This window comes from Elaeis guineensis, chromosome 9, assembly GCF_000442705.2.
Source record: "Elaeis guineensis isolate ETL-2024a chromosome 9, EG11, whole genome shotgun sequence".
Lineage (NCBI taxonomy): Eukaryota > Viridiplantae > Streptophyta > Magnoliopsida > Arecales > Arecaceae > Elaeis > Elaeis guineensis.
The window spans coordinates 86,705,603-86,721,271 of NC_026001.2; the positions used below are offsets into that span (position 1 = coordinate 86,705,603).

The 15,669-nt window shown below is 35.2% G+C and overlaps 1 protein-coding gene across 4 annotated transcripts; it reads left to right on the forward strand.

Moving 5' to 3' along the window:
• The first annotated feature begins 2,615 nt into the window (after positions 1 to 2,615).
• LOC105051144 (RPM1-interacting protein 4) lies at positions 2,616 to 10,148 on the forward strand. 4 transcript variants are annotated; one of them, XM_010931447.4, is made up of 4 exons: positions 2,616 to 2,950; positions 8,505 to 9,047; positions 9,172 to 9,354; positions 9,867 to 10,148. In XM_010931447.4, the coding sequence occupies exons 1-4, from the start codon at positions 2,945 to 2,947 to the stop codon at positions 9,897 to 9,899; spliced, it is 765 nt and encodes a 254-aa protein (XP_010929749.1). In that variant the 5' UTR covers positions 2,616 to 2,944; the 3' UTR covers positions 9,900 to 10,148. The 4 variants fall into 4 exon arrangements, with proteins under 4 accessions (XP_010929749.1, XP_010929750.1, XP_010929752.1 ...); XM_010931448.4 differs by having other exon boundaries at positions 8,508 to 9,047; XM_010931450.4 differs by having other exon boundaries at positions 2,618 to 2,950; positions 8,585 to 9,047.
• Positions 10,149 to 15,669: the final 5,521 nt, after the last annotated feature.

A 15,669-nucleotide genomic window follows, 5' to 3' on the forward strand; every position in this document is an offset into this window, starting at 1 on the left:
TTTACATTTTGTTCCAAGGTTTCTTCCTAAATATGTTTCAAATAAACTAAGTTTCATATCAGATGCCAGGTAGGGGCCCCAATTATTGAATATTCTCTAGGCAGAGTTGGTCTTTGGCCTTGTCAGTGAAAGAAACTTTCAAAACTTTACACATATGAAGAGGTATGAGACATAGATGTTAGGTAAATAATGTAGTTTGTCCATAATCTTCTTGATCATGGACATGGTCAATAAATGGATGTCAAGAGGAAGAAAAAGTATTACATTAGTGTAGAGTATGGATAAACAAAGAAGGGCCAAAAAGGCAAGGTCAGGAAATCTATACAATAACATTAAAGGGAGTCTAGTGGACTAAGCTCCAATCATTTCATTGAGAAAACAAAGTACGTACTTGGATTTATTGTTGTTTGATGATGATAAAAAGTTTTGTTTAACTAATTGAGTGAGATTGTCTATCTCTTTTTGATATGTATTTGTCTTCTGTCTTGGGAAACATGGAGACCTTGAGAGGTTTGCAGTGTGAGACTTTAACACATTGTAGCTAAAGATGCTAGCAGTTTCTAAGGTGTGGACATGCAATAATTGGGAATATATCCTTTTTTTTTTTTTTTTTGCCATACCTGCATACTCCCTAAATGACTAAGTTATCATTTTAAAATTCTATTTTGGTGAAGCTAAGAAAGCAATCTGATAACTTGGATTTTTCTTTCTTTCTTTTTTTTTTTTTTCTATTTCTATTTACATGAAACCTGATGGAGTATTAACGTGATAACCTGTTGCCACACATTAGCTGCATCTATTTTCTAATAATTTTTTTCATTATTTTTTTGTTTTTTGACAAAGACTTCACATGCCAGTTCATGCATAGACTCATAGCAAAGCATCTGAGTCGCTACTCTTTTTTATATGCTTTTAGATGAAAGCTGGATCTCATTTGACTCACTGAGTTCAATCGATCTGCTGGAGCTTTGAATAAGCGATAACCCAAAAAAAAAAAAAAACACACACACACACACACACAATCTATTTGATGTTGGATAATTCCAACAGCCACTAGGTGGCCTTTCCTTCCCTTGGACACCAACCACAAAAAAAATGTTATGCAAACGTATGTCTTTAGCTAATAACAGCTAGACCATTTCAACTCCCACTTGGCCTGACATCACCTAGGTGATCCTTGTGGGTTGGTAGGCATACTTGAGCCTGTCTCACAATCTCCTGTTGATTCCGAAGGGAAGGATTACCAAAGTTGCAAGAGAAATGATCACCTTGATCCAACTAGTGCTGCAAAAGAACATAGCTATTCGTGGATAGCTTTGAATTGCTTCGTTAATTAGCTCCATCAGCTCAAATTCGACCTACCAATCATCGGCTAATATGTGGTACTGAGAAAAAGATGTTTCAGTTGAAATTGTATTCTTAGGATAATTCGAATAACGAAAGCGAAGAGTTAACTCTCCACTTGACTCTGGAATTTAAAGTCCAACATTAATGGGATCGGGACTGCTCATTTATAAAAATGAGCTTCATATATTAAATACGCATACAATACAAGATCATGCAATACTCTTATATCTATTCTTTAAAATTTTATTTTATTTCTCCTTGGCTATTTCAAAGCTCTTTCACTGACTTAAGCATCAAAAAGTCACAACTGCATCAACTCTAGCGACCTTTTGTCTTCTTCTTTCTGTGCATATTAATCGATGCCCCTCAGATTACATACCAGATTAGTAAACTAATCAAGTTTAGTCAAAAAAATTAAACCTCAAATCATAAATAAGTAAGTTATTGAAATTTTAATCATGTAAATAAATAGAAACTTGGCTAGGCTCAATAACAATCTCAATTCATTTGACAAATGAACTCAGCTTATTTACAACCGCATGAAGATTATCATTATCTTATTTTTTATGGGAGAATTAGTGCTACTTCAGCATTTCTCTTCCTTGTTAGACGTGTTATCTCTGATTTTTCTTGTACTTTTTACCTAAGCTTTTCTTTTGTCACTCCAAAAAAAAGCTGATACAATAGAATATGTTCCCTCTTTCTATTAAATAAAATTTAAAATCCAGGCGACATTGTAAAAAAAAAATTAAAAATCATAAACAATTAGGAGCCATCACCATCACCAAATGTACCATCCTACGCGTTCTTCTACCGCATCCCATCCACCAACCATACTGCTGCTTTTTATGAAAAAAACCATACCATTGCTAAAGTTTTCAATAATAAATAAATAATTTGTCCCATCTAGTGTTGAAATAAAATGTAAATTGTCTGCCATAAAGTAGGAAACAATAAATGATAAAATAATTGGATGATCTGAATGAACAGTTCTTCATGAATCAAAACATTGAAAATCAATATGAATAATAAAGTTTAAAATATATATTAGTTAGATAAAATTCCAAAGCATGACATATTTAAAACATTTTTTATTTATTACTACCCATTATATAATATATCTTATTACCTACCCAAATATTATAACTGCCCCTTCTCTGAACCTTTTTTTTTTTTTTTTCCACCTTGTTGCTGGTGGAAATATATACTTATTAGCATACCTCTTTTCGCTTTGGATGTATCATCTCTCGGGTTCTTCATTCGTTTCTCATAGCGTTTCCCCTCGTGGATTTGGAGTGCGTTGGTCGGGAGGGAAGACTTCAAAACGCGCGACTCTGTGGTGCTCGTCAACGTTATTTTTTTCTTCTCCCCTCTCTCGACTTAGCTCTGCTCACCATTCTGGTCTCTCTCTCTCTCTCTCTTCGTTTGGCTCTGCGAAGGGGTCTCCAATCCCGCGTCCAAGGAGGAGACTTTGAATCTCTTCTCTTTTCTTTATATCTTGGAAAGGAGAGACAGAAGAAAGGGCATCCAAGGAGGAAAGCAGGCACCTTTGACCCTTTCGGGAACTTTTTCTTTTGTCTGGGCTCGAAAGCATCGAATGGCGGTGAGTTCTTTTACGTTTTGGGTGTGGGTTGTTAGTTTTCTTGGGAAAAGGTGGAATCTTGGCATGTGAGTCGTGTTCATTTTCTGTTTTCTTAGCCTTTTAGTTCAAGAATTAGCGTAATTGTATTGCTTTTTTTGGTTAAATATGTGATTTATTTGGTCGTTTTAGTGATTTGATGTTTAGAGTTGGTTGTAGGAGAGGTTGATGGGTTTGTAAATGAGGTTTTCTGTTAATCTTTCTGTTTCTGTTTCTTTTAATGTTTATTATAGAGGAGACTTTTGGTTTAAAATGATGCTTTAGTAGCAATTAAATTGTACTTCTTGATATCATTTTTGAGGACCAAGGTTCATGCGTTTAGTCCGACGTCAGCTGTGTAATTGTAAATCCTGGGTACTAATACAGGGCCAAGGTACTCAAATAATACCTTCAAGCTAGTCTTTTAATGTTTCATTAGGAAAAGATACTAGGATTTAGGATATTGTGTTTGAACTTTGAAGTGCGTTTTCCAAGGATGAGGGACATGGAACTGGGATGTGCTTATTGTCAACTTTCTTCCTCTTTTCTCCCTGTGTGCAGACTCTGAAGTTCTCTTGTTGCTTTTATTTTAGTTTAAATTTGGTTGAAATGAGATTCATGAGAAAAAAATTGCAAGCTTGTGCATATTTGGAATGATCTCAAGATGGTTATCTTTTAGATGGTACTGCTTGATCATTTTAATGATTTTAATGAGAAAAATCTAACAGAATTAAGGATATTTTGTTTAGAGTGAGTAGTCTGGCTCTTAAGTTGGTAACTTGGATGGATTTCCAAGGATGACAGACATCATAGGGGGACAAATGGATTTCGGGGCATCTGACTTTCATCTGCTAATTATCGACTTCTCTTCGCCTTCTTCCCTCTGTATGAACATGGAAGTTCTATTGTCGCTTGAATTTATGTTTAGTCTGGTTGATATGCGATAGATGAACAAAAAATGCAAGCTTTTGCATATTTTGAATGATCTCAAGGTTCAATAGGTTATATTTTGGAAAATTTAATTTGAGAATGTGGATTTCAGAATTTTAGTGGATAGATTTTTTTTTTATCTTTGATGATTTGTTGTGGATAAATTTTGCCTAGATTTATTCTCATTTTGCTTTTGTCAAGGGAGGTACTTTGGAAGCATACTTTTTGGACTATTTTTTATTGGGATTGCTAAAAGTTAAGAGGAATTTGATATAGGAATTGGGTTACTGTTATTAATAGTTATGGTATGCCATACCACCTCATACCGTCCGGCACGGGATGTACCATAGCGTACCAATCTCGTACCATACCGACACCCAGTACATTATCCCATACTGAAATAAAACTGCATACCAACATCAGAATAGGATGATATTTGTATGGGGTCCAATATCGAGATGGTGAACCTTATTTAATATCATGATTTTTGGAAGAGATTGTTGGATTTCTACCATCAATTTTGAAGGAGAGAAACATGGGTTTGGAGTAGATAGAGATGTTACTAAGCTATTTGTTTGAACTTGAAATGATCATGGTGGAATCAGGCTTTCAGAACATAGGAAAATGGTGCATTAGATTTTTAAGATGTTTTGGCAACTATTATTCTAGTCTTTCTTTTGGATTAGAGAGTGATGTTATGCATGGACTTTTTGATCGTTGGTTTGACAAGGAAGAAAAAAATTAGGGAACTTGACCTTGGATTGATGGTCTTGTCCATGCTACTGCACAAAGGGATCATTTTAGTCATCAATATCATGAACAGGAAAAATGTATGAGAAGATCTGGAAATCTAGTGACTTTGATTTGGTTTCAATGTCAAATCTTTGTTTTCATGCACCAAATGGTATAGTTTTTCATTGTTGTTTCTCATAATCACTCCCTATGAGTTTCTATTTGTTCCAGTATTTTTTTGGTTGGAATGAGAATATGGTGAGTTCCATTTGAGTAGCAAGATCAATGGTTCTATTTCCTTAAAAAATTAGGAATAATTTTATTGTATCTCTGGCTTCCAAGTATGTGATACTGGTGCTTAAAATTCTCATAGGTTCACCATTTATATAAAAACTTGCAACATGTCCTTCTTAATGCAATTATTTTTATGTTCTTTTTCTATGTCATTTTCCTCTTATAATGCTTGGGACACTGCTACCATAAAACATCTGCAAAAGTCGTCAATTGAGGCATGCTTGTCATTTTCTTATCACTTCATGATTTTAAGTGGTAGTGTGTGTCATGTCAATGTATGATATCCTGAGTTCTATGCTGTTTAAACATGATGATGTAGAGAAACATTTTATGACAGTTTCAAGACTAGCTTTTGTTGTCTGCATGAGGATATCTGTAGCAAGAAGCATGAATAGAAAATCCTGTTTAATAGGAATGAGGATACTGAGGCAATTCCCCAGAGAAAGTTTAGAAGTTTGGAGATAGGAATTGATATATAAACAAAAGCCTACAAATGACACTGTTAGTATATGCTGAGGAAAAGCACTTGAAATGGTATGTCCATCTACAGTTTAGTTCCAAGATGATACCTTGACGAGGGGTATGTCCATCTACAGTTTAGTCCAGATGGTACCTTGATGAGGGAGTTGTAGATTCTCTTTAACTGTAAATGCAAAGGAAGAGGGAAAAAAAATGGATGGAGCTAGCCATAGAGATCTGAAGACATCTCATATCACATGACTTGTCAATTTGATAGGAAACAATGACAGAGTAGGATCTTTATGCAAATCCAGCTATATGAAACAAGCTTGTTGTTTATGCATGATATCCCCATTATGTTTAAATTTCAATTAGGATGAGCTGCTGTTTAAACTTTTGGTGATGATAAGTACATTAAATTTGAAAGAATTCAACTTATATGTAGATAGATTTTTGTTTGCATTATAAAATACATAATAATAAATTGCAAAAATAATTATATAAACTTAATAATAATGTTTGATTATAAGTTGGATATTAAGCGCTAGGCTTGCTTCTGAGTAGAAATAGAGATGCCTACCTAGGCAGAAATCTGCCCAGCGAAGGAAACCTGCATGTATGCTTAAGGACTGTGCAAGCACCAATGTTGCCAATCTTGACATTTGCTAGACATTTTTAGTGTGTTTGCCTTCTAAGGTTTTGGACATGAAGTGCTAGGCTTGTATGCTTCGACTAGAAATCAAGATCCCTACCGAGAGAAAACCTGCCTAGGCAGCACCCTGCCCATGTGCCTAAGGATCAAGCACCCAGGCTGCCAAGACATTGGTTTGATTTTTTCTTTTTTTATTGTTCACGCTACTTTGTTTTAATGGTCATATTGCTGATATTCTGTGAGTTTAGGCATTGTTTAAAGTTCCAAGCCCAGCTCTAATTCAGAGATTCTTATGTTTCTCTGTTGTACTGTTTTTCATGGCAAAACAGAATCCAAAACCAATCAGTCATGCTAATCACAAGCAACTGAATGATTATTATCAGGGTGATGCTTGTTTTACTTTCATGTGCTTGGAGGATCAACATGGGCATGATTTGTGGGTTACTGATGAGTAGTTCATGTTTATCCTTGTCATTTCGACTACTTGAGGTAGATCAGTCTCCTGATTACTTTATTACCATATTTCAAGAGACATGCTGCATGCCTTAGTTGCTAGGCCTTTCTGCTAGCTCCGAAAATCTTGATGCCCTCCGAACTTGCACTTGATGTAGTTTCTTTGGCCCCTGTTGCTATCACTAGGCCTTGCAATGGTTGGCTTCTTGGGTCAGTGTGTTCCACCACCTACAGTCATATTTCAATATGAGAGGATAACCAAACTAGTGATTCTGTTGATGAATCACCTACCTCTAATCCCCAATTATTTGTTGTTAACCAAGCATTTCTGCTTCTCTTTCACCTTGCATACACTGAATTTGAAGGGAAGGAGCCTTATTTAGATGGGATCATGTCAATTTCCAATGTGTTAACTCATAGATCACACCTACCTATGGTCTGTCTCAGTTACCACATTGATGTACGTTGATTTCATTGTAGCACATTTTTTGATCAATGAGCTTACCTGCCCAAGCAGCTTAGTTAATATTATTTGGAAATCACTTTTCCTACTAATTTTGGTGTTCACCATGAATTGAACTTACTCTTTGGATGCACTTCTGTTGGGCATCCAGTTCTCAGAAAATTATTCCTAGTCCACTTTTAAGCTTTTACTTACCAGCAGCCATCTAATTGTTAGACTGCATGCTTGCTCATATAAACCTCTTGCACCTTGTTTTTCCTTGTCACTTTGTCTCTGTATAATTTGCTCTCACTTTCAATTTTATTTTCAGAATCCATCATTGATACATTTGGATATGAGCACAGTTGTCTTTGTTAGGCCTGCCTTATGTTCATCCTCCAACCTAGTAAATGGCCTCAACTTCTCAGGCCTTGTTTAGTCCAATTATGCTTAATCACATTGCTTATTTTTGTTCAATTTGTCAGGTATTCCCCTATGCAATTCCCCAAAAAGAATTCGTATCACTTTTGTTGAAGTTTCTAGAGAAGACTGTGTGGTAGCAAGATCTTTTTTTTCCTTTTTGTACATGATAGAGGCTGAAGCACAAAGACCTATTCAATATGAGTATTTTAAGGATCCAATAGAAGAGATTTCAGTTCTCTGATTTCAAAGAGAATGGTGGAGAAACAATTGTAGAGTGTCAGTAATTTGAGCATACATGAAAACAGGAAAATGGATAGATAGACTTGCTTCCTTGTTCCCATCATGTCACCAAGTAGAAAATGCAGCGAACTTGAAAAACAGACCTTACAAGACAACATAGGATATAGCAGAAATTGGTCATGAGGGGGAATACTTATCAAATATTCTGTAGTGGAAAATCAGGTGTTTGGGTTATGGGAAAAAAGTAATGATAATAAAAAGGTTTAAGCAAAATAAAATGCAGTTGAATTCTTCACAATATCTTTAGGTGTTGTGGGTTGAAGCTACGAAGGACAGAGTTGTGGATGAATACATGAGAAGGTTCATAGTAAGAGGCCTATCAAATACCAGGAGGAATGATTCTCTGGCATGTTTAGGGAATGTGCAGCATATGTTAGATTTCCTTGCAAAGGAGGGCTATCATGTTGAAGTAGAAGAGTTGAAAGAGGTAAGGAAGAGACCAAAATGACCTGGATGGAAGTAGCAAGATATGATTTACATTCAAACACAAAAAGAACAAATATAGGATCCATTTACCCAAGAGATTAATGGGAATAGAAATGTAAAATAGATCACAATTAATTGGTGTGCTCTTTTACAAAAAGTCTACTTACAAAAACTTGGGATGTTTCTAGGAAGAATTGCTGGGTTGTTCTTCACCTAAAAAAGGACACTTAATATGGAAGTGAAAGGCATTGCTGAGTGTTATGCATCAAGCAGACAAGCAGATTATCAGAGCAGGCATCATTTAACTCTGATTTATAGAATTCAATTTTAGTGTCTGGTGCATGAACATATTGTCTGGTATATTGATACTCCATTATATTTTTATTGTTCAGTAGCAAAGAATAGCTGTTTTTTCGCTTTGGGTGCAGCAGCGAGCTCGTGTTCCTGAATTTGGCAACTGGGAAACTGCTCGCACCGTCCCTTATACACAATATTTTGAAAACGCCAGAAAGAATAGAGGTGGAGGCAAGATGATCAATCCAAATGATCCTGAGCAAAACCCAGAAGCTTATGCTGATGATGTATCACCAGTGCAAGCACCTAGAGCTGGGACTAATCCTGGGGCCCCAAAATCAAAGGATGGACGACCCACAAGGAGGGAAGGTGGTGATTTTCGACAAACTACTGAACCTCCTCTCCGTAATGAAGCCATGGGAAGAAAGCCTCCAGCAGATCCACCTCATCAGCGGTATGGAGACCGAGGAAGCAATGTTCATTCACATAGGAGGCCAGGCAGACTAAATTCTGGAGATCCATCTTCCCTTCACCCCCACCATCAGCCAATATCTGGAAGCAGAGGTGGAGCACATGCTTCTTCATTGGAAAGAAAGGTTTCATCAGAAGGGCATGGACCTGCTCCCGCCACTCCAGGAAGATCCAGAAAGAAGCCGGGTGGGCAAGGCTATGAAACAGTAAGCTTGAAACTTCTGAATCAATTTTGCATGCATGCATGCATGCACAACCAGATGCACGTAGACATTTTTTGGAAATTTATTTGGAATTAGCTTCTGAGCATTAAGATAATTTTGCCGACAGCCGGAGAAAGATTTGACTGTTCCAAGGTTTGGTGGATGGGATGAAAGCAATCCTTCATCAGGAGATAATTATACTGGCATCTTTAACAGACTAAGGGAGAATCGAGCATCTCCAGGTCCAAATGCTGCTGATGTGCCATCACATTCCATGGGTCGCCAGAGAGACAGAAGTCCTGAAAACAAGGTAAGTGATCGGGCCCCTCTTCTTTGTGTACATGGTAGTCTTTTTACCAACAAATCAACTAGTAGACTAGCTTTGAGTAACTATTGGACACTGAAAGTTTTCAACTACTGTTGAACTCATTTGCATGTCTAGGCCACACTCAAAGCTTCTAATTACAAGTGGGGGGAAAAAGAAAGAAAGAATGAATGAGGCGCTTGTTTTCACTTTCATCTGAAAATTTAGTCCTATGCTCACACTCATAGAACCGCTCAAAAATCTAGTGGGCCATCCTTCATAGATGTTTTAATGGAGATTTCATATGTGGTTTGGCATTACCATGTCTTGGTTGTTCTCTTCTCAGTTGTATTCAAGCCTTCACTTTTTGCCTAAAGAATATAACCAACCTTCTTATTGAAAAGCCAACCTTGAACAATTTTTCTCAGAAAATCATATGTATATCTTATCATTTGTTAAATTGTGCTTCCATGTTTTTCATGTTGTTTTTTCCTCCTTTTTCTTCTTTTTGTTTACAGAAATGTTCATGCATGAGCTGGTTAGGAAAGTGAGAACAGAGCTACTATCAAGTCTATGAAGGTCTGGGCCTGTAAATCATCTCCAAAGAAGGCTGGTTTCATGGAGATCTTTTCCTTAAAACTGTATTTTTTTCTGCTTGTGTGTCTTTCTTATCCTTATGAGTATTTATATGCGAATGAGTAGACCCTTTTTCTTGTACTCTAGTCCCTTGTACACATTAATATTTTTCCAATTATATTTGAATCATGATGCAAGGAACTAAGTTGCTTATTTTTTTATTCTTTTCTTGGATGTGGTGTTCTTAGGATTTTAAAGGCCTTTTGTCTCTTCTTAGGAGCTTGGAAGTTCTCATATGAGCAAACACCCATATTTGCAAAATATTAATAAATCAAAAGAAATAAATCCAAAAGTCAGCAGTGCTTGACAACATGGATGAGAATGCTGGATTTGTTGTTGCTCACATGAATGGCATTGCTCTAAGAAAGCTTTATGTAGGTGCCCTCAAACAAAACCTAAGAATGGGAGCTGTAAGCATAAATAAATCTCAACCTCAGCCAACCCCCCTCCTCCATCTCCACCTTAAACAACTCCTTTCATCCAACCCACTATGTCTCCTTCTGCTATTTCACCTTTCAATGGGAGGAGTGGTCTTGGTTAAAGATATGATTAGGTGACGCATCTCATTTGAGCCATCCATTGCCGACATGTGTAGGATTTATCAGGTGAACTTTCAAACTAATTTCAAATGTCAGAAGTATAGGCTTTATGAGGGGAAAATAGCTTGGTCGGCCATGTTAAAACCTTCTCTATAGATACCCAGTCCATGGACAATAAGCCCCTCATGATCCATATGATCCACAAGTACTTAGGAATTGATGCACTTTCATGGTTCTGTAGCCTACATATGTATGAGCTCCACTCTTTATCATCGACCATAGCAGAGTATTATAATTGTAGATCTTTCGTAAGTCATCCATGGCTGATCCGGTCAATAAGAAGATCAGTGATGAGGAGGATTTTTTCACTTTTGCTAAAAATGGTGGTGAGACCGAACATCGAGATCCAAAGTAAAATTTATGACCAAGTTCTCATGATCATTAATGATTCCTACTGTGCCATTTGGTGTGATCTACTTGGCATTACAGCTTTTCCTAAGTTATATGACAGATCCATTGCTATCCAAGCTTGTATGGAAGAAAATGACCTTTCTCATGCCTCAGGTGAAACTTGAGATGATCATCAAATCGAAATATCAGATCATCGAAGAGGACATAATCTATAAAGCCATCATGCCTAAACCTTCTCTATTAGTAAATGATTGCAGATAATCCTCTAGCATCTAGGGATAAAAGTAGGTTGGATAATATCTATTCAGATCCACTTTCATATTCAAATTTATCTAGATATGGATAAAATTTTGAACATCTAGATAACATCTACATTCATATCCATATCTATAAAAAAAATAGATATAGATGGACAACAATTTGATCCGTATCCGAATGTCTGATTCTATTTGTAATCTTATTTAATTTCATATAGCATTATAAAAGTTTAAGAAAAATATATAATCACATTAATATGCTATTAATTTGATTTACTATCAATTTAGTAATATTCTTAATTCTATGATCATAAAATTTAATTATTCAACTTATATTTGTATCTATATCAATACTTCAAGTACTCAATTCATATCCATATCCATTTGAAACAAATATGGATATAAATATACATTTATCCAATCTGGTTTCTGCCAGCTAGTATCTTTACAATTATCCTAATCATCATTTAGATACTATGAATGGACAACTCAAATCTCCCTACATCTTCAAATGGTCTTGTTTTTTTTCTAAAAAAAAAAAAAAAAGAACAACTCAAATCCTACCAATTTTCACATCATGAGCTTGCTAATTGTAGATACTATCAATTATATCAAGGGCAACTCAATCTTAGCATTTGTTGCCAAATACCAATCATATCAAGGACACTTAAAATAAGATTTTGATGAGACATGCTCCATCTTTTTTATAAACCAAGCATAGGCTTCAAAGGAGGCACAATCTTTTGGATGCAATCGCTCCAATTCTTTCCTCCTTTCCAACTTGGTAGAAGATTATCTCCAAAATCCAAAAATATTAAAAATCTGAAAACTTTATTTTTTTTGGTATAAAACCTAAGGTATATTAAGTAACAGTAAGGAGGAATAGTGGAGGATGAGAGAATCTAAAACTGTTTTACAGTAATAGTATAAACCAAATGTTGAAAAACAAAAGACTCGTTTGGTTGACGGGAAGTGGAGAGGGGAAGAGATAGTCCTTGAAAAGTGGAGAACGGGCTTCTTGTTTGATTGAAATTTTAAAAAGAAAGAGAATAAAAAAAAAATTTCATGAAAAGTCATTTTTCATATTTCATAAGAAGTGAAAACCCATGAGAGAGATGTGTTTTGGCACTTCCTATAGAACGGAAAGTGGTGGTATTTTTTTCTTTCCTAAAATATCCTTTTAAGATCTACAGTTAAGATTTTACAAAATATCAATCTAAATAGTGATATAATATTATATTAATATTATCCTAATATTTATATGGGTATAATATTAAATTAATATTATTTATTATATTTTAATTTTTATACTGATATGATATTTTTATTAATATTAATATAATATTTATATTAATATATTAATATTAATATTAATATTAATATATTAATATTAATATTAATATTATATATATTTATATCTATATTAATAAATTTATTATATTAAAATATTAATATATATTAGTATTATATTAACACAATAAATTATTATGGTCTAAGATTATGTTATAATATGTTAATATTATATTTATATTAATATAAATATAATATTTATATTTATATAAAGTTTAGAAGCAAAAACAAATGGTCTTATATCTACTAAATGTATAATAAGTATTTTACACAGTTTTTTACAAAAATGGATGCCAACCAAATATAAGTTACTCTATAATAAGTTACTTTTCTATGGTCAACCAAACATGCCAAAATCCTATTATCAAAAAATAACTTTCCAGGAAGTAACTATCTAGGAAGTTACTTCTTGAGAATAAAAATTCTTCTTGTGAACCAAACGAGTTCAAAGTCTTCCCAACCCCAACATGATGTGTAAAAAAAAAATATCATAGTCCGGAAGTGTACATAAGCAAATGAAGTGAACAAAGAAGTAGAAACTTGACTGGTTTATATTGAATCCTTTGTAATAAAAAGAGAACTGATTGAAAGTATAGATATCTTGAAGTGTTGATCGGAAGTCCAAAATGACAGCCATTTCGAATCCGAGCTAAAACATTGGAAAAGCCGCATTGAATCCATCTGCAGTATAGAAATGGTACTTGAACATATACATATGATTGGAGGTCAGTATTGTGAATATAACCTGAATAGTTGAGGATAGAGCATAATGACACATAAGGTAGCCTTGTTGTAATAGTTGAGGATAGAGCAGCCAGTATCAGCATAGTGTAGGAGTAAGGTGGATAAATTGGAAGTGCGGGACAGACATTCAGATAAAATACTGAAGTTGATACCAATATCAGAAGAATTAACATAAATAACTCCTGACAAAAATGAAGCTTCATGTCTTATGTATTGTGAATATAACCTGAATTGCAACTAAGATGTATATGCTGATGAAGATAATATGTAGCAGTAATATCCTAGGTATGAGCAAAGTACGGATCCACAGTTTTGAAGAAAAGAGCTCCAGTGGCCGAATTAATAGATAGACATTGGCCCTACTTGAAAGATTGTATGGTGATGTAATATTGTAATTGTAGGTAACATAGTGCAGCAACATGAGATATGAGCTGTGCAAAGAACCAGCATGAACCAAATTCAGAGTAGCAATCATTCTAGTTTTGTAGAACCATATGAAGACTGATAGCAAGGCAAGCCAATGAAGAACATGTAACAGTAGTATACGTTGATAAGTAGAAACCAATTGGAATAACAGAGCGATGGCATAGAAAATAATATTAACATTTTCATCCTAGAGGCATGTAAGCATATGCATGAATAGATGAGAAATAGCAACTGACAAGGGTCAGTGGAGTGATCCATGAGTATGGCACATGAGACAGCAACAAGATATGTTCGAAGCATAATAATACAATGACATGGAGTAGTAGTATGAAAGCCCCACTAAAAACAAGTTAGACAAAACACTCCATTTTTTATGTTTTTTTTTTTCCTTTCTCCCTATTTTTGGCTTTTTCCTTTTTCCTTTTTGATCCTCCTCCTCTTCCATTATAGTAATATTTTTTCTTTTTTCCCATTTACTACTCCTTTGTTCTTTTTTTTTTTTTCCTTTTTAAATCTCTCTTGGTCTTGTTGCCTGTCACTATTGTAATCCATGGTGAGCAAAACTTTGACATCGAAAAATTTAACACCTTGATGTAGGATGAGAAAGATCAGAAGTGGCAACAGTATAGAGTAACACGACAACAAAAGACCAAGCTTCGAACAAAAAGTGAGATAAGAAAATTTGGCAGCTGATAACTGTTGTCTGAGCATTAAACACCATGCCTAGGAAATCCAACTGAATAAGCATCAACAAGCAGAATGTGAGCAAATGAAGGGTACAAGTGTAACTGATCAGCCGAGATGAACAGATCACCCATGAGAGCCTGATTAGGAACCCAATCAGTAGTTTGGTTTCCCTCTCTATAGATATCAGACAAAAAAATTGAGGGAATTTAGCCAGAGGCTTTATCTTTCATCCAAGGAGATAAGGAAAGGCGCTTTGCCAACAAACATTGAAGCCAATTAAGAACAACAGCTGAGTCATCTAGAAGCCACACATTCCTTGCTTCCATATAGGGAATGAGATGTCGGAGGCTTAACCACACTCCAATCATCTGCATATGAGACTGAGGATTGAAGTAACCATTTACCTCGAGCAGCCAATATGGATCCATCATGATTCCTATTAACAAACCTTGTTGCAGCACAGTTGTTTCTCACTGCACCATCAAAATTTATCATGTCTCAAAGAGGAGGGAACCTCCAAGAAACCAAATTAGAAGAAAAAAATACTGATTACTGTAGGGTTATGATAGTACAGTGATAGTACGGATTTCAAAAATATTCTTATGAAATCCTAACCATCAAATCTTAATTCAGGACCTCCTTGATGATTAACAATCATATATATAATATTTGCATAACATAATAGTTGGAGAAAATACCTGTATCGCTAAATCTAAATTTCGGCAGAACTTCCATCAGGCGCCTAAGTATACGCCCTCCAATGATGATCCACATAGGATCTTGATCAAGACTCTCTCTCCTTAATCTGATTTTTCATACTGAATTCTTTCTCAAAGAATTTCTTCAAACAATGTAACCCCGGGCCTCTCCTTCCTTCCTCCTATCCTTCTCTCTCTCTTCCTTTCTTTTCTTCTTATCTTACCTAATTCTCTTCCTAAACCCTTGTCCTAAAGCAGACCATTGTCTTAAAGAGGACTTTGTTTTGACAAAGAAAGCAAGAGGATTATTGGGACAATAGCGGGGAGGATGTAAGAAAGAAAGGATTGGAATGAATGAATCAAATACCCGGTGCACCATCCTATTTATAGATGGTGTACGGGTGCATTTCAATCCATCTCACGCCCATCCAATCAATTTCTCATGCCTATCCATCCTTCTCACACCCATCCATGAGTTCTTATAACATGTGGACAAAACATTGGAAATTTAATTTGAAGATACGTCTTGTTACAGAAGGACTCTTTGCAGAAAATAAATTTTCGATGTTTTCT

Coding starts and splice junctions, on each gene's coding strand:
- LOC105051144 (XM_010931447.4), top strand. Junction 9,048..9,171: donor GTGGGCAAGGCTATGAAACA/GTAAGCTTGAAA, acceptor TTTTGCCGACAG/CCGGAGAAAGATTTGACTGT. Junction 9,355..9,866: donor ACAGAAGTCCTGAAAACAAG/GTAAGTGATCGG, acceptor TTTTGTTTACAG/AAATGTTCATGCATGAGCTG.